Genomic DNA, 20,290 nt, shown 5'->3' on the forward strand with positions numbered 1-20,290 from the left:
GGAACCCTCGCGAGCTATGGAACGTCCTTGACGATCTCTAGAACATATTTTAGAAAGTCACAAAAATGAAGACAATTAAACACGTCAACCGATGGGATAAGTTTGTTCTATAAAGCACATCTTGACAATTTGATTATGAAAAAACCACACATTTTGCTATTCGTGGAATGCTCAATTTATAGAGTTTCAAAGGGATCGACCACTTTCTTTGCAGCTGTTGTTGTTGTTGGTGCTGATACAGGTGCTGCTGTTGCTGCTGGCACTGATTTTGCTACAGGGGTCGGTGCTGTAGCAGCGACTACTGGTGTTGATGCGGCTGCCTTTGCGACTACTGGTGATACTGCGGCAGGTGGTGGTTTTGCTACTGCGGCAGGCACAACTGTTTGGGATGCGGCTTTGGCTGGTGCCGGAGGCGGAGGCGACGCAGATGCAGCGACAACAGGAGCAGCAGCTGGTTCGTCGTCCCGGTGGGGTAAAGCTGGAGGAGTCATATCACCCTTTCGTACTAGATAGATCATACAAGCATGTAAGCATACATGGAATGATCAACGTGATACGAAGTTATACCAAGTGGAGGTTCTTCAGCTTGAGTAGATTCACCCCATCCTTGACCAGGCCTGGATGCACCTCCAACAGCAGGCATGTTGACACCATGTTTGGAAGCTTCAGCCTTTATTTTGGTGTACAATTCCTTTCCACCTGCAAGAGCTGCCAAAAAGCCCTTTTTGACGGCATCACCAGCGACGAGTGCACCTGCTTCTATTTTATCAAGTATGGGAGTTTCTCCTTCGTCCATTGGACCTCTTTGAGGATGATGTTGTTCGCTTTCTTGTAGGTGACGAGCATAGTCTTCGTCCGCGAGGGCTCGAGCCAATCTCTCGTCCTGTGGGGAACGAGTCAAGGATGAGTTGGTGCATGTGACAGAGTAAGTTGCTGCTGCACAGCCGTTCAAGCACAATGTGTACCTCGCTAACGACACCTTGAGGAGCAGTAGGAGTTCGTACAGCTTCACGAGCTTGAGCTTCAGGATCGGTCAGTGCAAGTAACTTTTGTACAGCATTCTCTACATTGCCATGTTCATCATCTAATATTGATTGTGCTATTGCGAGTGGTTGTGTCAGAATGCTTGAATGTAGTGCAGGTACCAATGTTGGTGGTTATCAAACGTAGTGACCCAATGACTATCTTCCACCCTTGAGCAAAATGATGGAAAGTGCGTTTGATGTTGGGCACGTACCGACTTCCTCATCGACAGTTGGGAACATGGCTTTTAGTGTCTACATATAGAATGAAAAGCAATCTGTCAGATTAGGAACCTTTGGGTGTGAATCCACCAAGATTGCAAATGTTAAACTTACCTCCATTATGGGCAGTGTCTCGACTTGAAATGCGACGAAGAGAAAGTAATTATATCAGAGAGTACAAGTAATTGGAATGCTTTAGAGTGCTGTTGCTTCTTAAGTGGTTGTCTTGCTTAGTTGCCGCTTACACGTTTTCGCTGGACGAATAGCGAGGATGCCAACCAAATCGCCAAGACCTTGCATCTTAAACTCGGAGCCCCACTACGAACGTGTAGTCGATTGAAATCGACGTGATTAATGCGCTGCAGCTGCTTCGTAAAATCTGTTATCTACTTCTTTCGCTACAGAACAAACTCAACTTCCTCCATCGTATCTCGACTCTACTAGATAATCAGCGCTTCGTTCGCAGCAAAGCAAGCACTCTTATATTCTCGCAATGGAGTACGGGCAAGCGATCATATCAGTCCCATCAAGTCATCCCATATGTATATCTCATCTCCCATTAACCACATCCTTTGAATCCTTACAACTCGCCATATCAAACCATGAATCCTGGCTAGCCAATCTAGATTGGTATATATCTACCATAGGTGGCCGCATACTATCCCCTGATTCCCATATATTCACAGAATACGACAATGAAACACATCTGGCATTATGTTTTCGATTGCCTGGTGGGAAGGGTGGATTTGGTTCGCAGTTACGAGCTCAAGGTGGTCGCATGGCTTCCCAGAGATCCACAAACTTTGAGGCTTGTAGAGACTTGTCGGGGCGTAGGCTCAAAACGGTGAATGATGCTAAAAAGTAAGTTGGCGAGTGTGCAGTAGGATGAAGATCGAAGGCTGAATTGCTACATATACATTGTATTCGTTTGAACTAGCAACTAACTTCAAATTCTTTCCTCAGGCTCGCAGAGTACATGGAAAAGGAACCAGAACGTGAACGTGAAAAGCAGGACAAGATCAAGAAAAAGATTGCTGATGGCCTCAAAGTCAGAGAAGTACCCGTCAAAGGTCCTTCTCTGAGTAAGGAATATGTAGAAGCTTTGGAAAAGACTGCCGAGGATGTCAAGAGTGCTGTTGCCAAAGGTAAGAACGTTGGATTATTTCGTTTTTTGTTGTCTGTCCGTGAACCAACACATTCTCTCAAACTAGCCATGGCCAAATCATCAGATGGCAAACCGAAATCCACATCATCAGCACCAACAGTAGTGAAACCTGCTCCAGCCAAGAAAATATGGCAAGTTCCCAAACTCAGTTGAACCGCTTGGCAAAGCAACTAACCTTATTTCTATTCTTATAGGGGTATGGAAGATGATGATGAAGACAGCGACGAGGAGGAAGAGGAGCTACCACCTGTAGATCCCAAGGGGAAGGGTAAAGCTGTCCCAAAGAGAAAGGCCAAAGACGAGCATATTGATGCTCCCACAATCAAAAAGAATAAGAAATAGTAGGAATCGCATATTGTGTTGTTGGAAGATGGCTCCCAAATTCACTTTGTAATATAAAACTCAAACAATAGTATTTGATTAAGAATCGTGTTTAAAGCAAACGTTCCGCGATTTTCGTCGATATTACGCGACAAATGCGCTGGTGGAAGTGGAAGATGTTGTTCATTTGCCTCTTCTTCAAGCTCTTCTTTGACCTTCTCGACATTTACTCGTCCTTATTGAAAATCACATAATACAACATGTTAATTAGTCGACGCACTTCTTGAGGGACGAAACTCGACGGACGATATCTATAGAGGACCTAATGGATTCGGGACTTTTATGTTTCAACAGAGGTAATCAAAATAGTATTGCTACTGACACCAAGCATCTTTCTAAAATGGTTCATGGCTGTAGATCATTCTCTAGTAGGAGGCCTCTCTCTTCAATGGACATTGTCACTCTGCACACTCTATACAGACACGCACGTTTCAGCTATTCACGTGTTAAATACATACAAATATAGTCCTCACAACCCGAGTCTATTGTTTATGTTGTATTCGTTGTCTCTGTCTTGTCGATTCGCGTCAAGTGTGTTTTCCATCCACTACTTTCAAACGTTCGCTACTTTGGAGAGCTTCAGCCAGGAAGATGGCAGATGTGAGAATACTAGGAAGCGATACGGATCCACCGGTTTCAAGCAGTGATCCAGTCTGCGGCATGTAAGTGCTTTGAAAGCACTTAAGTTTAACACCGTTCCATCGAAAGCTCAATGACTTTATTTCCTTACAGTTGTGGAAAGCAAATATCTCGCTACACTTGTCCACGATGCAATCTGAGATACTGCACTTTGACCTGTTACAAGTCTGAAGTACGACTTTTCGTGGCCGACATTAAAACAGTTTTTTTGGTTTTCCACCAAAGCTCACAGATGTCGTCTTTTCTTACTATACAGAAACATGCTGATTGCACGGAAACATTCTATAAGGAATCATTTGTAGCAGAATTGGAAGGCAAACGAGCCGATGACGGTGAAAAGAAACACATGCTGGATATTTTGAAGAGATTTGAAGAAGAGCAGCAAGATCCTCTTGATCCAGGTTTGATTACGTTGCTACGCGATAATGAATTTTGCTCTGCTAAGATGCTTGATTGATAGGAATGTCACTGGAGGAGCGGCTAGCTGACGTTGACCTTGGTATGATGCCGAAATTGATCAATTTTTTTGTTTCGTTGTTAAAGCCTAGAGCTCTTTTCTCCCAATTAGATCAAGCTTCACCCGACGACATGCTGTCTCTTCTGACACCAGCAGAACGACAAGAATTCGAATTGGCGCTAAAGGCACAAGCATTGTCACATATAATACCTGTTTGGACACCATGGTGGATGGAAGCTCCTCCGAAAGTGGTTGCATTGGATACAGAGGCCCAGAAAACGGAAGTACCAGATATATTACAAGATATTAAACCATTGGAGAAGCTGACGAAACAAGTTCCTGCTGATTCTGTATTGTTGAATGTTGTGGACATTTTGTGAGTTGTCATTATTGAAGAATTAGATGCCATTTTTTTGCTGATTCTGAGTTTCGTTCTTTTTAGGTACTCGTATGTTGAAGCAAGTCGATACTTTAATGGAGATTGGTCGGTAGATCCTGAGGCCGCCTGTGCATACATTTGGGAGTCATCCGGAGTCCTCTCATCCGCAACACCTTCTGCAGTTGATACGGTTGATAGTGTTCTTGCTTCCGTGAGAAGTCATTCGTTGCAATTGGTATGTCGAAAGCATGTCATCACTTCATCGGTACACTCCATTTTTTTCGCATAGTTTGACAACACTATAAATCACTCGTTAGAGTCGCGAACGACAACCAAGCATGGAAGCCTTCCGTCTCTTTCTCAATGACATCTCGCTCATACTGACCTCGTTACGATATACGCTGGCGGCACTTTCAGACATGTATCGCCTGTTTGAATCTGTGTCTGTTGGTAAATCCAAGCTACGGAGACGTGCCTTCTTGACTTTCAAGAAGATTTACTTTTATGTTGCGTGGATACATGGTAGTCCAATGATGGAAGAAGGATTGTCACGTATTGCGCGGGGTGTTGGTCGAGAGGCTGAAGCTATACTGCAAGAATCGGAGAGACTGAGGCAGGAACTGGCTACAGTTGATAAATTGAGACGTGAAAGGAATTCGAAAGGTGCTCCTGGTCCAGGAATTGTGGAATTGTAGTAGTAATTGGGATAGTTGTGCTTTTGCAGCGTGATTTATTTTTGGCCTCACTTACAACGTAGATAGCAACTGTAAATACTGTAAAATAGCGTGATATATCATTTAAACATATATTTCAACGTCTTGCTCAACCTTGATTCGGAGCCTGTTCCTGTTATTATTCTCAGTTAATTAATCAACTCCGACACTTCGTTCAAAACCTCAAAACATTTGCAAACAACTTGTACAAGGGAGGGCTAGATTGAGTCAACGGACAAAGATCGACCGTTTGCATGGCCGAAAAACTATGTACACTCGCTGCGTCGGGGGATCTGGAAGGTTTACAAGCATATGTAGCTGCAGCAGACAAGGATGAACTCGAGTTAGAAAATGGCACATTATGGAATGCTTCACTTGGTCATGCAGCACAGGATACAGAATTTGATGATTCAGAAGATGCCTTGATCTACTATGCGGTGCCCATATGCCTTGCAGCACTGCACGGTCACATTTCAATTGTGCGATATCTAGTCGGGATGGGAGCATCTTGCAATATACGAGATGGCAGGGGAAGGTAATATTATGTCATTCATATGCATTTGCATGTCAGATCTGTGATGGAACTATGTGTTTCATCACTTGGATCTATCGGAACGGATGTCAACTTTTGACACACAATTTTCTTACACAATTGGGTTTTGGAATGTTTTTCAATAGATCACCACTAGTATGCGCTATAGTCGGACCACACGATGGAAGGAACAGGGAATCAACCAAACCGTCTCAAAAGCATGCTCAAATAGTCAGTCTGCTCTTACAAACATATGCTATGGAATCAGCCAAGAACAGTGCTGATGAGGCAAGTAGTCCCACTGGTCAAAAAAAGGATGTTTTCAGTGAATACGTCTTGGCTCCACAATTGGGACGAGAGTTACGAGGCATTACACCACTTTGTCTTGCAGCATATTACAGTCGTGTGGATTTAATTGAGGCGCTTCTTGATGCGGATGTGGATGTTGATGGGACTGATATTAAAGGATCGACACCGATTATGTTCGCTGGTATGCTCTCAGTGTTTTTGCCGATTTGGCATTAGACCCCTGGTACTGACTCGATAAGCAACTAGCTCGTGATGGACATGTGGAGACCGTTAGATGTTTACTCCGGCATGGTGCATCAACATTGCTCAAGGACAGCAATGGCTTCACGGCAGCGATGTACGCTGTGAGGTTTCCTAACTTGTGCCGTGAACTGGAAGCTGCAGCATTACGGGAATATGGAGTATTCGTAAGTCAGCAACGTCTGTTGAATTTTTTAAGCCTAAGGCGACTCATCGAAATGTGTTTAGAACCTCTTCCCATACGACGTCCTACAAGAAATCAACTCGAAATACCCAACATTTTACGATGCCTTCTCCAACTTTCTCAACGATTATAGCGTCGCAAGTTCAGAAGCATCGACACCAATCCTCACAGTCGAGGCACCATCTCAACCATCAACACCAGTGAAACGAGAACTACCATCTATTGATCTCATAACACCGGCAGAAAGTCCCAAAATGAATCAACGGAATCATCATACCTTATCGTCTGCTATTCGAAATCGGGATGTCACGACAGTGCGTGAGTTGCTGTTGATGATGACGCGAGAGGGAATCAATACTGCTGATCCAGTGAATAAGTTGACTCCGCTGCATATTGCTTGTCGGACTCGACCATTGAGTGAGGAGACCATTCGGTTGATTATTCATTCGGGTGGAGATGTGAATGCCAGGAATTCGAAAAGTGGGAGGGTAATTTGATTTGCTCCATTCATCAAGCGGCCGTGGTTGTTGTTTTGTTTGTCATTTGGCTGTTCGACTCACAACTTTTTTAATATTAGACATCCCTGCATTACGTTCTGCGTGATATGAACTCCTCCACAGCAACCGTCACACTGCTACTTTTATCATCCGGAGCAGATGCCAACCTCCCGGACTTCGACAACACGACACCACTACACCTAGCCTCACAACGAGGCGATGACTTTATAGTACGCATGCTACTAGAAGAAGGATCTGCAAACCCATACGTGACCGATGTACTCAACCGACAACCCTTGGACTTGGCAACCGACGTTAACGTACGCAACACGATAACAACATGGCAAGAACAAATCGACGCACTAGATCCAACCACCACGTCATGGATTTGGAGAGCTACAGGAGTTGAATCTGTGACTGATTCAACTAGTCCAGCTATTTCGAGGTCGAATTCTGTAGCATCGTTTGATTCAGCACGGTTGACATTGTTTGAGACTAGTTCGTTGGGGTTGTCGTTGACGGAGACGTATGCTGCTAATTTGAATGTGGTGGTGAATAATGGTGTTGCCAATAGTAGTAATAATAATGAAGTACCTCAGACAGAGAACTGGCAAGACTTTGCCATGCAGTTGCAAACGGCTTTGGATGAATCCGAAGCTCGATGTGAATCACTTAAGACTACGATAGATGAGCTATACGAACGGTTGGATGAGGTTATAGACAGGGAGGCCGAGTCAGACGATTGGTACTCTAGATATACATTGAATCTTGAATCCCAGGTATTGGATTCTCGAATGCAAAAAGATGAATTATCTGAGTTACTCGAAGCCCGCCAAGCCGATATACGCATCTTGAAGAATATCTTGAGCACCGTAACAAAATGGTCTCAGAATCTACTCAATGACCGTGACATCCACTCTCATAACCGTAATCACCTTCAATCACTCTCGGATGCTCGACAATCATATATTGCCGACGCTAGCCCTGAACACGCTCTCGTATTGAAAAAAGCGCTAGCCAACATGTGTGTTTCTGAATTGAAACAACTGCATCGCTTATCTGGATCAAAGGATTCCGATAAAGCTCGATTCGAGACTCAGATTGAGACATATGAGATGTATGCTCGTGGTCTTGAATCTTCTAAGGGTAGCGAAGAAGCTACTTTGTTTGACGGTGGATTCAGTGATTTGTTGAATTACTTGCATGTTACCATCACAAAAGAGTTTAGTGATGTTGTAATGTTGCAGCTGGGTCATGAGGACGATGAGGAAGGCACACGGGTTGTGCTGGATGATGAATTGGTGCAGTTGATTTTGGAGGCTGCTAAGGTATGCGTTTGGGTTTGACTGTGGTGCTTGATGAACAAAAAAGATCTAACGAAACGACTGGAATAGAGCTACTTGCAAACCCAAGCTCTTCACATCGACAGGCTATGTAATGAGAGAACCAAGTTACAGAGACGTCTAGAAAGCAATTCAATCCTTTTGAATGCTTGCAACTCGAAACTCGAACAAGCTGATTTACGTATCAAGTATAGTGAAGAACGTGAATGCAACACGGCCTCTCGGATAGAGAGTCTCAAACAGGAGACTTTGGAAACTCTGGCTTCATACAAGGCCACCATACTGGAACTCCAAACAGCAAGAGATAAATCCGATAGTAAACAAGCTGGTGCTGTAAACGCGCTACTCACTGACGTCGCAAGAAGTGTGCTTGAACTGTCTGAAGAGATTGGGGGAAGGAATTACGAGACTTCAAAGACGCTCTTATCGTATGGTAGTGGCGGTGCTCTTGATGCACAAGAGTATGTTACGAATCTCAAGCACTGTATCAAGAGCTTCAAGGCTGCGTTTATTGCTGAGAAGGGAGATCAGAAGGAGCTTGTGCAGCAGCTGTATTCTTTGAGAAAGGTATGTATCTTTAAGGGTCAATCTTTTGTTGTGTCAAAAATGTTTTCTCATTCTGCTCGTCATGACACAACAGATCGTGGACAATACAACCAAAGGATTGCCAATGTCGAAAGCATCCAGTGATCCAACGTCACCGGTATTCAAGTCATCTCGCCAAAACAGATCCGCACCACCTGCTGCGCTGCTAACGCCAGTCGGTATTGCACGAGAACTGTCTGTGGAGGATGTGAGATCGAAATCTGCTCCTGCCAGTATGACAGTGCCTAGTAAAACAAGTACACCAATAGTCGCAAAACCAACAATACAGACTACTGTGCCAGTCATAGACATTGCACCACGAGTATCTTCGACAAGTCCAATCACAAAGCCAATAATAGAAGCTCCTATTCCAGCCATTGCACCACGAGGATCGTCAAAGGGAGTTCTTGCTCACGTCGAAACCAATATAACAACAGAAACAATGCCCGATATTGCACCTGCACGTGAAGATCAATACGCAAACCCAAGCACGACAGCGCAGGGTTCGGATCGGTCTAGTGGTGGTAGCGGCAGCAGTAGTGAGGTGGGATCAGATGGTACGCGACAGTCTCGTCGTGAGAGGTTTGCTAATAGGAGGGTTGGAATATCATTGGAGGCCTTGTTCAAGACTTTGGATGAGGAGACGTCGAAGGTTGATATTGGTGGTGGGAAGACTGTGGTGGTTGGAGTTGATAGGGATGAAGAGTCTCCTGCGTCGCCTACATCGGCGGTTTTGTTTGATAAGCTTGATAGGGTATGTAGTGATGATGAGGATTAATCATTTTGTTGAGAAAAGGACTGATCATTTCTATTTTACATATTAGATCAATAGAAACATCTCGGACTTGAAAGCAAAGATGCGAAAGGAGGGACAACGACAAATTGATGTGTCCATGCAGTTGCCTCCAGAGCGTCATCCTCAGTTCTGAGGATGGAAGGGATGTCGATATAGTATCAGTTATATATGTTATCATTGTTCTCATTTCACACAGTTTTGGGTCACAAACCAGTAGTAAAAACCACACAAAAGTAGTTGAAAACCAGTTACAGAACCATTGTCAAATATCTTCAAAATATCAATATTTCTTATTTCGATTAAAAAGAGAGTGAAGATCGTCAAGTTACTACTTTGTGCGTGTGTGTGGGTGGTTATTACAAAGTAGATGTTTGGCGTTACCACTTCTTCTTTTTCTGCAAAAAGCTACTTGTACAGTGGCTTCTCCTTCAAGTGGATTTGTGTCTTTCCTTCAGGAGTTTCCGGTATCACCTTGGTCAAGCCCTATTGTAAAATTTTGATGAGTATGATGTTTGACTTCGTATTTCACAGTTGATGTTTGGTAAGGCATAAGGTGGTTCTAGCTTATATTCATAGCCTTCCAAATATCTTGTTATTGCATCTTGTTTTACTTTTGATGCAAAAAAACGAATGTGGTGCACCTGTATTATCAAGTCTTAACAAGACTGGTTCGACAACTTACTAGTTTTGCGAATACACAATCGTTGAATTCGCGTTCTTCCTTCCGACATTGCCAGTAATGATGATTATTGTAATCCAAGCAAGTCCAGTGTCGTTCCCACTGACTATCACAGTTCTCCTTTAGTTTGTTAATCCTATACCAGAATGAGGTTGGTTCGAATGCTTAAGCGATGAAATGTGCCAGCTGTCACTGTAAGGGTTGCATCGAGTATGCTAGAATCTGTCTCTTCGTCCAGCTGTCCAACAATGGATGCAACTGTGTCCGTCCTTCAAAGAATTGACACAAATCCAAATGTCCAACACGACGCACATATCTACACTTACAAGTCTATAGCACACCGAGTGACCTTTCTACCCTCCTTGAGACAGTGGGCCGGGTCGGTTGACTCGTTCTTGCATAGTACATAGTCCTCATTGTACACCTTGCAAAAGTTTGCAAAGTGGAAGCTCATTGATTCGAGTGGTGCTGACGTGCATCCAACTTCCTGGACTTCGGGGATGGTGGCGGGCAGTGGTGCCTTCTCCTTCCAGAGACCCTCTACAAATATGGCCTCTCTATGCGTTGCCATTGCTATAGCTGTCGAATGTCTTGAGGAAAAACAAGTCGTGTTGTGGAGTAGCAGATATGTGGTTGACAAGCCAGATACGTTTTATTACGTGTTTTGGAGCTTCTAGCGACCATTGGACACGGATAGACGCGTTGGTACTATGAGAATTGACGAGAAATGGACATTGTTGTCTTGTTTCTAAACGCGATATAATATTGCAGATAGTCATATTTCTCTCATCCTCTCATCATTCCTAGCTGATTCATACTATTCATACCTTGCTTGGAGAAGCCTTGGACGCGTCATTCCAATTCCGCTCTGCGCACACTCACAAACTTCAAAACTTGAAAGCTCCCAACTGACTTCTACTCGAGAATTAAACAGAAAGAAGAAAGCTGTGTTGACCAGCCTTGATATCATCGGAACCCTCTCAGCTCTTCCGCGCGAAAAGCTTGCAACAGTACGTGCATCGCCTAGCTATGTTTTGATGTGTTTTGATTACTTGCACTCAAAGGCTTGATCACATGATATTCACATAATTTCTCCTGTTTTCATTGATTTAGAAACGGATTATATTTATTCTCTTATCTTCTATTGGCCTGTCAATGCCAGCAGCAACATCAACCACGACAGGACCACCTCCACGTGCATCCCGTACAGTCTTCGTCCGAATACCACATAATGTCCCCTTTGCTGCCCTACGAGACTCATGGCTGCAAACTCCCTTTGAAAAACTCAACTTTAGCCGTGACACCGTATACGTTGTATTTCGTTCCCAGAAAGACGCCATTGCTGCTCAAAAGGAAATGGATGAAATGCACATCTATAACGACTGGGCCAAACATGAATATACAAGCAAGGAAGGCATTGATCATGATACGTAGGTACCGAGATGCAAGAGAGGGTCTTGGGTGAACGGTGACCTTTTTCTGTTGTTGAGGCACTGTAGCGTACGCTCTAGTCAACACACACCATTTTGTTATAGAATCGGAATCCAACCTTTCAAAGAATTATCTCTCAATGTTTTGGACTCGTTTCCAAAGTAAGCTACCAAAGCAATCGGAATGTTTCTCCCAGCGTTCGTTCCTTCTGAACACATCTCCGTTTCTTTGGTAGGAATCAATTACAAGGAATCGTAAGTGCCTACCCTGGCTTCAAGGCCTTAGAGATCGAATTACGCCGTCCAAGAGCTACATTTGGCGATGCAGTCGCAGCAATGAAGTGTAAAGATGATCTCAACTCTACCACAAACATCATTGCTTCATTCATCCCATGGGATCCTCAACCACCCATATTCTCCCAAATCGGTGGAACTCGCAAGTATCTAGATTGCAGCAAGCTATCGCCTGACGATAGTGTAGCGGATTTGAGACTACTCTTTGCTCAATACCATGGCTTTACTCGACTATACTTCAAAAGCAGAGACTCGTTATGTGTCTGGTTCCAATCGGAAAAGCAGGCACTCAATGCGGCTGCTCGAGTAGAAGCTACGACTTGCATGGTTACTGAAGTGACCGGCTATCAGCCTCCACTCGATGTACGACCACTCATAGAACCGAATCCGATCTTGTTTGTACAGACAGAACCTTGGTGTCCTCATACTGAAGTGATTAAATTGTTTAGCAGGTTCAACGGCTATACTGGAACTGGTGTCTTTGAGAGACATTGTCTTGTTGCGTTTGCAACAACTGAGCAAGCAACCATTGTAGCCAATGCTATCAGGAACACCACAAATATTGTAAGTGCTTTCCGCCTTTGCTTCTTTGCGACTCTGTCTTTAACATCTTGGTTTCTGAACTTGCTCATCTAACCTTATGATGTCTTTAGATATGCAATTATGGAAGAAACCTTATGACGATTGGAGAGTATGGTCCCACACTCGCTAATCAAGCTCGAGATGATATCAAATACCCATCCATCAAATTCGCTGAACCACTGCCCGAAGTATTAAGTTTGCGAGGAATCTTTGGTGGGGACTTTGGATTCCGCCAATTCGTCTTTCAAGAAGATGGTGCATTTGATGTCTTGTATGAAACTGAGAAAGATAGAGATAATTCCTTGATCAAATTCGAAACACTCACCACTCGACATATTCCCGCTACTGAATCTACTTGCAAACCATTTATACGCCATGAACTCGCGCTTCGTAAAATACCACCCTGCACTGTATTGTATGTTCATCATCATCCTGGCTGTACCGAAGGTCAGCTTTATGATTACGTACTCATGTATACAGGATTTACTGCAGCTGGCTTCCCTCGAAAGTCATCCGTCCGATGCTTGCTGGTCCAGTTTGACACTGAAGCACACGCCGCTGCAGCCATGGATCATCTCAATGCTACAACCTCTTGGAGCGTCAACTTCTCCAGGCACGGAAGTGACGCAGAGATGCGATTCACTGACGATCAGAAGCCAGAATCGAGTATAAGAATAGAACGAAGGAACTTTGATAATAGTCCGAGTTATGTGACTTTGAATGCAATTGGCTCTCGTCGTACTATTCTAAAGACACCAGCAAATGGAAAAGCAGTTGCTAGACCCGCTTTGAATGGTGTAGATGGACGATCTGCTATGAATGGTGGTAGTCATGCTGCTCCACGTAGCCCTACTGTAGGTGGAATGGTTGGTGACGCCAGTGTAAATAAACCCGCTGTTTCATCAACATTAGCCAATGGAAGCTCGTCTCATGCTCAAAATGGACGAACCTTAACGAACGCTGCAGCAGTAGCTTCATGGGGTCGACCATTGCAAGGAAAGACTGCGTATTTTGCTGATGATAAACTACCGACGTCCAAAGGTGGGCTTGCTATACGCCGTGGCAGCAGTAGTCCTGCTGTAAGTAGTGATAATACTCCTACCAATGGTACTCCAACTGAAACAGCTCCAGTCGTCACTGATGCAACAATTATGGTAGCATCACCTATCGTACCACCATTACCATTGATTGAGACCCATCAGTCGCCTACTCCTTCGTCAGCGTCTTCTCCAGTAGTGTCGTCTTCAGAAGTAGTCGCAGCTGATGCTATAGTTAGTACTGCCACTGGAAAGGATCCAGAAAGTGGTGACGCTGGAAAGGATAAGGTTGACACAGAAACATCTGTTTTGCCTTCAACTACTCAACCTAGTGAAGAATCCTTGACAGCAGATACTTTGTCGACAGATAGTAGCAGTGCTGTAGCAGTAATAGTTGGTAACTCTCCACGAGCTGACGAGACTATAGTTGGTGATAGTACTGGAAGAGACGCAGATGGGGCTGAACAGCAAGACAAGGTGGACAACGAATCATCTGCGTCATATTCAACCACTCAGCCAATGGAAGACGAATTATTAGAGCATGAAACGGCGAACGATGAGATTGACACTAGCAAAGATGTTGCTGCTGAATATGGTTTGCAGATTGAAGAGATGGCTACTGTATCGGAAGAAGCTGAAGAGCAGGCATCAGCATCTGAAGCTGCTTCTGCAAAAGTCAATGATAGTAAAGAAGTAGTCGAGACAGTAGAACCAGTGGAGGAAAAGGTCGCAACAGGAAAAGAAGAAGTGGAAAAAGATGTAGTCGATGATACAGAACATCACAAAAATGATGTATCAGACAATCAACAAGCACAAGAAGGCTCCGAAGACGTTACTGATGCTGCTGCCGAAAAAGGGGATGTAGTCGATAAAGTAGAAGAAGCCAAACACGATGTATCAGACAGTCACAATACACATGATGGCTCGTCGGAAGACATTGCTACTGATGCTGTTACTATATCTGCAGTTACTGAAACATCTGGCATTCAAGCTCAACATGAAACTCTTGACTCTGAATTTTTCAGAGTCAAGAGTTTCCCATTTGAATTGCCCAGTGACGCCACTCATCTTGTTGCTAATTATGCTCATATAATGAGCAGCAGTATCGTGTCGACCACAACAGCATCGGTAAATTCTACTGCATGGAATCTCTTGACTCCCAAGTTGGATGAATCAACTTCTCCCCAGTTGGTAGAGTCTCTTGCTTCAGTCAAGGTGCCAGAGACTGCTACTGAGTCAGTTGTTGACGATGCATCAGCTGGTGGATCTCATGAAGAGGTGGATGAGAGTCGTGAAGGAGTGCAGGTAACGGCAAGATCCAAATCTGATGCTGTTAATGTGTGTTGTTAGTTTTTTGCAGTTGATATTTGGTCTTATGCCTTCTTCTTCTGCCCATAGTCACCAACTCTACTTTCACCCTCTGCTGTACCTACTGAAGCGGTACAGGCAGTGTCACCATCCTTGCCAACTGGTGAAACAAAGTCTCCGTCCTTACCAGCTGATGAAATGAAGTCTCCATCTTGGCCAACGGAACAGATCAACACTGAAAACTTGCAAAACGATCAAATTGTCAGAGCCTCTGAACAGGTCGTCGTGTCTGAAGAAAATCATACAAAGAAATCATCAAAAGAAGGTAAAGGAAAGTTACTGTTTCAAGCGTGACACAAATTATTAACGTGTATTTTGGTAGAATGAATATTATTATTGTACAGATATCATTGCACAAACCTCATATGGAAAAAATGTATAAAACACTCCAAAAAAGGATTGTAGTATAAAATGGGTAGAAAGAGGAATATAGGAAGCAAGCACTCATCATAATAAATACGTAAATATGTTTCGCGCTTGTTGGATGGTTTGCTCCTCTCTGTCGCCTTACGCCTTTCATTTCCAACGTCCAGAAGCTTGACTGGCACAATAGAGAAGAAGGGCGAAGAATGACCGCCAAAGCTACAATCGCTGAAAAGGTCGTAAAGGGCATTGCATTAAAGGACAAGGGCAACGAATTCTTCAAACAAGCCTCCGTAAACCTGAATTTCAACTGTTTGGAAACCTGGCATTCAAGCTCATCTAAACTCACAATCAATCCCAAACTTTCTAGTATACTGACGCCGTAAGGTGCTATCATGAATCAATACTATATCTATCTGGTCTCGACCAGTCAAACTTCAAGATGTTTGCCAATGAATCGAACGGAAATCCCACTGAAAAGCTCAAATCCGACATCAAGTGCGTTTCTTCATGGAGACTGTTGGACGTGGGGGATTCATATGAATAATATTTCCGTCGTGTTTAGAGAGACTCTTACTGCTGTTTGGAATAACATGGCTGGTAAGACCCTAGCTTTTGGAGCTTGGAGCCTGTTAGCTTCTTGACGACGAGAATGTTTCAGGAAAAAGCACCATAATGAGACTGCAGTTTAATGCCTTTTTTGTTCTTAGCCGTACATATGAAGACTTCAAAGTTCGACAAGGCCGTGTTATATTGCAACAAAGTCTTGGCTGGTGATGAAAGCAATGTCAAGGTATGTTGTCTTTATAACCAATTGAAGATGCAAGTTGGTGATCAGACACTTCTACTTTCTCATGGAATTGTGCTCCTTCTCGCGCACACGCACATATCATTGATCTATAAAGCTGATGACCTGACACTCACCACCTTATCTCTTTCAACAACACAGGCACTATATCGTCGCGGAACATGCTATTCTGCACTAGGCGAACACGAAAAAGCCGACAAGGACCTACGGGCTGCCGCCAAGCTCAAACCAGATGATAGAGGTATTCGCGATGAACTGGCCAAGAACAAGGCTGCACAAAAGGAGCTCGCTGGTCGTTCTGACAAGGAACTTGCTGATCGGTTGGCTAAATCGTTGTGATGTGGTTGTCACTGTACATGTATATCAAAGAGGGGTGGTGGTCTTGGTGGAGATGAGTATTTTTAAGTTGTTGTGGAGGACGAGAGGAATGTGCAAATAAAGACCTGATTCATCAAATTCCACTTCGCGTTTTTTTGTTTGGAGAGATGTGTATTCATACCGAGACAAGGAATGATGAACAGGAGGGATGAGGAACCCATCGATACTTCAGGTTGTAAACACATAATGATATTCTTGTCCTCCTGAGGTCATTCCAGCCCCGCATTGCGCTTTTTTTTGTGCTCTTAGATATGGCATTTACGTATCTTTGCAGTAATATCGCTGCTATAGCAGTAGTCAGTCGTTCCCGGCACCTTGAGAATCTCTAACGATCCTCTTACTGATCGATATATGTGATTATTCGAATTTGTATTTTGCAGGGAATTCAATATTTGATTCATTGCCGGTTCCAGAGCACCCATTTGCTGAGTTGAACTCTCCAACTCCCGGCCTAGTGATCTTCAGCTGCAGTTGCCTGCTTCTAGTGTTTTCGCGTGGCGAGCATGCTGATTTTGCCTCATAAAATCGGCTCCATTTCGCAAGAACCCAGAACATACCGTATACAAGGAACGTTTCTTCGTACCTCTCGAGCTTGAGAAAAGCTTGAGACGAAAGTTGCCAAAGAGGAGATATTTGAAGGTGCAGAATAGTATGGAATCAACGTAGTCGTAATTGCGAGTAAAGGAGCGGAAATAATATGGAACACTGTTTCATGAAACACAACGGTGTGTATTTGAAAACGGTGTGGTTATGATAATGAGAAAAGAGAGGATGAGCGAAACATATTGTCCATCATGTTGGGGAAGATTGAGGAACTCGTCACGTCGATACCAGGGGTTGTGAATACTTGGTGATAGTCCAGTCCTAGTAGCTAAGCGAGACAGAAAGGATTATTGTCTATTTGGCCACTTCGGTTTTTTGCGCTACGCCAACAATATCCAATCGTTTACCTTTTCAGAAATATCCTTGGCTATCGCAGTGGTCTTATCATTCCCTGCGCCACCAAGACTACTCTCTAAAGAACCTCGAACAGATCGATTCAAGTCATTATTCGAGCAATTGTTGGCAAGAGCATTCACTGCTCGATCCATAGCACGTTCCAAAACACTCATTTGTTGAGTCGACCGCTCCAATTCTCGTTCAAGAGATCTCACTCGAGCTTCAGCTGATTTACGAGCTTCTAGTGCTGTAGCGTGGAGAGCGGGCTCAATCATGGCTGATTTTGTTTCGCGAAGTCGGCTGCATTCCTAGCGGATAACAAGACAGTCGTCAATAAATTACGCCAAACGAGCTAAGAATCCTTCATTGTACCTCTTGAGCTTCCTCAGCTCGTATCTTCCACCTATCAATCATGACCTCCTTTCTCTGAATCTCTTGTTTTAATTTCGTGACTTGATCACGTAATGCATCGTTTTCAACACCCATGTCACAAAGCTGGGTGTTTTCCATTTGAACTTTTTCAAGTTTGGATTTCATTTCTCTGCATTCTCGTTCCAGGCGGGATGCTGATGAGCTACGAGACAAAAGAAGTTGAAGTATCTACTGAGAATTCGAATCTAGACAGGCTTACGCTAGACCTTTACATCTTGTTTCCATAGCCTTCTTTGCGTCATCAACTTCTGATCTCGTCCTAGTGACTTCTTTGATGAGAGTATCCTATGTGCATTGTGTATGAGTTGGATTGTTTTGGTTGCATATTTGATACAATCAAATTGACTACCTTTCGTGACAGCTCTGCGCGACTTCGCTTGGAGGATTCTTTGAACACACAGATTTCATTCCGTTGGATTTCAATTTCATTGTTCTATGAGCCAAAAAACCAACCTACATAAGACCTAGAGGTACCACGAAATGTTCGACCTGATTGCTCACCAGATGTACGATTCTCTCATGAAGAAGGGAAATATTCTTTCCCTTTTGAGATGCCTCCTCCTTGTACTTTTTGAGCTCGTCTGCATTTATGGTAGATTGAGCCAAACTGTCAAGTGAGGGAGAACAAAGAAAATTGAGATGTGACATACGAACAAAGAATCCAACTTCACTGACTTACAGCTCACACCACTCGTTATGATCAACCATTGATTCACGAGTCAATCTTAATTGTAACTCGAGTCCTTCCTTTTCACTATTGAACGGACGAATAAATGGTTGTCACAACCAGCCAATAAACGGACTTCCTCTTGGTTTTTTTGCACTTGCATCGAAATACGTACTTTTTCAGACATGCAACTTCTTGCCTAAGCATCCCGATTTCACTGTCGATTCGATCATGATAGTAGCTAGCCTCTGCTTCCAATATTTCTTCCGCTGATGGATGGGTCGACGCGACTCGATGTGTATCTGACATTACATGGCCTGTGATCTAATAATGTGCCAAAATTTAGATTCGCAACCAATTCCGACACACAGCAAACCAAACGTCACCTTCTCAATCGCACTTCGCAAATGCTCTATATGTTTCTCATGCAGATTTGCCACAATTCGATGTGACTCCTCACCATCTTTGGCAGCTTCTCTTGCATCCCCTAAATCTGAAATGCAAATGTCCTAGTTTTACAGTCGTCAGACACACAAAATTGTCTTGCTGTATTTTTTGCCACCTACCAATTTCTGCTTTAGGTCCCAAACACGACTCAAAAGTCCCTGAGACCGTATATCTAGCACAGAATCAGATTGAATCCTCTCACGAAGCTGAGGACCATCAATAATGGTTTCTAATCGTCTGGTGAATTCTGCGAATCGTGTTTCTTGGTCTCCGAGTCTCTTTCTTGTCTTGCGATGTGCTTGTATTTCGAAACTGTGGGCGGTGCGTTCTGCTTCTAAGGTCACCTATATAATAAAAATGAGGAGGTAGGTAACTCCACAGCGAAAAAAAGGACATGTGAAACATTTGTCATTACCCGTATAGCAACAATTTCATTCTTCGTTGACGCATCGTCCGTTTGTACGGAATCTGATTTTGATTCCTTCTTCCTTAGCTGTGGTGCTCGTGAGGAAGCTATTGCCATCAGTCTAGATACACCCTCTGAATCGAGAATGAGGCGAAAAAAGTCAAACTATATGAAGAATTCTTACATGCGATGAAGCTTTTAAATTACCTGCTTCAGTGTCTGGAGTTGATTTGGCATAAGCAGCCCATGCAGAAATCAATTCCAAATCTGTCGTATGCAACATCGTCAACACCTCCAATACCAGATTAAACCCTACATCTACTCGCTTTCGAAGAATGGCATTTTCATGAAGTAATGTATTGTTCAATCGAGCTCTAAAAGGTGGGATACGTCAGACAGAATCGGCCTATGGCTCTTTTTTTTGGTGCATGTGATAAATCTTACTCGTGAAGGGATATGTCCTTATTAGACGACCTGGAAACCGTGTCTTCTAATAATTCTTCAATGCGTTTATTCTTTTCAGACAATTGATGCTTTAGCGCCTGTCCAAAACGATGGAATTGTTACTTTTTCAACTTCCTTTAATGTCTGAACGAGATCAAGAAAACGTCACATTACCTTGGCATACGAGGATGACTCGCGTAGCTGAGACTCCAGTGTTTTAATCTTGCGATCTTGGTCTTGATGCTTGGCATTGGCTTGTAAAGTGGTTTTCTCCAACTCCAATCTCAACAATTCTAGCTTTGACTCAAGATGCAGAGAGGAGGGATGCTCGTATTCTGCATAGTCGTCTCCCAAGATTACAGATTGTGCCGATTCAGATGGCATCTCAATCAAAACTATACACACAACGAGAACGACTTCACTTCTGCGGCAATTTTATCAATTGTTGGTGAACATGAACTAAAGCCTTATGACGCCAAGGGCAAGTTGACATGGAACACGCCATTAAATAATGGCGACACAAAAGATTTAATCACTATGCTAAAATAGTAG

At 43.6% G+C, this 20,290-nt stretch overlaps 5 protein-coding genes across 5 annotated transcripts; 2 read left to right on the forward strand and 3 right to left on the reverse strand.

Annotated features, from left to right (window-relative positions):
- Positions 1-176: 176 nt before the first annotated feature.
- Positions 177-1,364, reverse strand: SmJEL517_g00117 (uncharacterized protein; the record flags this gene model as incomplete). Its single annotated transcript, XM_031166047.1, has 5 exons — positions 177-505; positions 568-883; positions 966-1,099; positions 1,238-1,277; positions 1,359-1,364. The coding sequence occupies 5 exons, from the start codon at positions 1,362-1,364 to the stop codon at positions 177-179; spliced, it is 825 nt and encodes a 274-aa protein (XP_031028044.1).
- Positions 1,365-1,737: 373 nt separating this feature from the next.
- On the forward strand, positions 1,738-2,751 carry SmJEL517_g00118 (uncharacterized protein; the record flags this gene model as incomplete). The annotated part of the gene is made up of 4 exons (XM_031166048.1): positions 1,738-2,105; positions 2,208-2,389; positions 2,456-2,557; positions 2,615-2,751. The coding sequence occupies 4 exons, from the start codon at positions 1,738-1,740 to the stop codon at positions 2,749-2,751; spliced, it is 789 nt and encodes a 262-aa protein (XP_031028037.1).
- A 630-nt stretch (positions 2,752-3,381) lies between these two features.
- Positions 3,382-4,960, forward strand: SmJEL517_g00119 (uncharacterized protein; the record flags this gene model as incomplete). The annotated part of the gene is made up of 7 exons (XM_031166049.1): positions 3,382-3,452; positions 3,523-3,601; positions 3,686-3,830; positions 3,890-3,928; positions 3,998-4,262; positions 4,329-4,500; positions 4,583-4,960. The coding sequence occupies 7 exons, from the start codon at positions 3,382-3,384 to the stop codon at positions 4,958-4,960; spliced, it is 1,149 nt and encodes a 382-aa protein (XP_031028036.1).
- A 4,909-nt stretch (positions 4,961-9,869) lies between these two features.
- On the reverse strand, positions 9,870-10,714 carry SmJEL517_g00120 (uncharacterized protein; the record flags this gene model as incomplete). Its single annotated transcript, XM_031166050.1, has 3 exons — positions 9,870-9,947; positions 10,147-10,279; positions 10,470-10,714. 3 exons carry the CDS (start codon positions 10,712-10,714, stop codon positions 9,870-9,872), a joined length of 456 nt encoding a protein of 151 aa, XP_031027805.1.
- A 6,437-nt stretch (positions 10,715-17,151) lies between these two features.
- SmJEL517_g00121 (uncharacterized protein) lies at positions 17,152-20,122 on the reverse strand (the record flags this gene model as incomplete). The annotated part of the gene is made up of 14 exons (XM_031166051.1): positions 17,152-17,274; positions 17,354-17,650; positions 17,715-17,916; positions 17,974-18,059; positions 18,124-18,207; positions 18,276-18,381; positions 18,454-18,528; positions 18,617-18,765; positions 18,828-18,950; positions 19,008-19,232; positions 19,304-19,428; positions 19,502-19,668; positions 19,739-19,836; positions 19,913-20,122. 14 exons carry the CDS (start codon positions 20,120-20,122, stop codon positions 17,152-17,154), a joined length of 2,070 nt encoding a protein of 689 aa, XP_031027806.1.
- Positions 20,123-20,290: the final 168 nt, after the last annotated feature.

Source organism: Synchytrium microbalum, assembly GCF_006535985.1.
Source record: "Synchytrium microbalum strain JEL517 chromosome Unknown SmJEL517_scf0001, whole genome shotgun sequence".
NCBI classification, from domain to species: Eukaryota; Fungi; Chytridiomycota; class Chytridiomycetes; order Synchytriales; family Synchytriaceae; genus Synchytrium; species Synchytrium microbalum.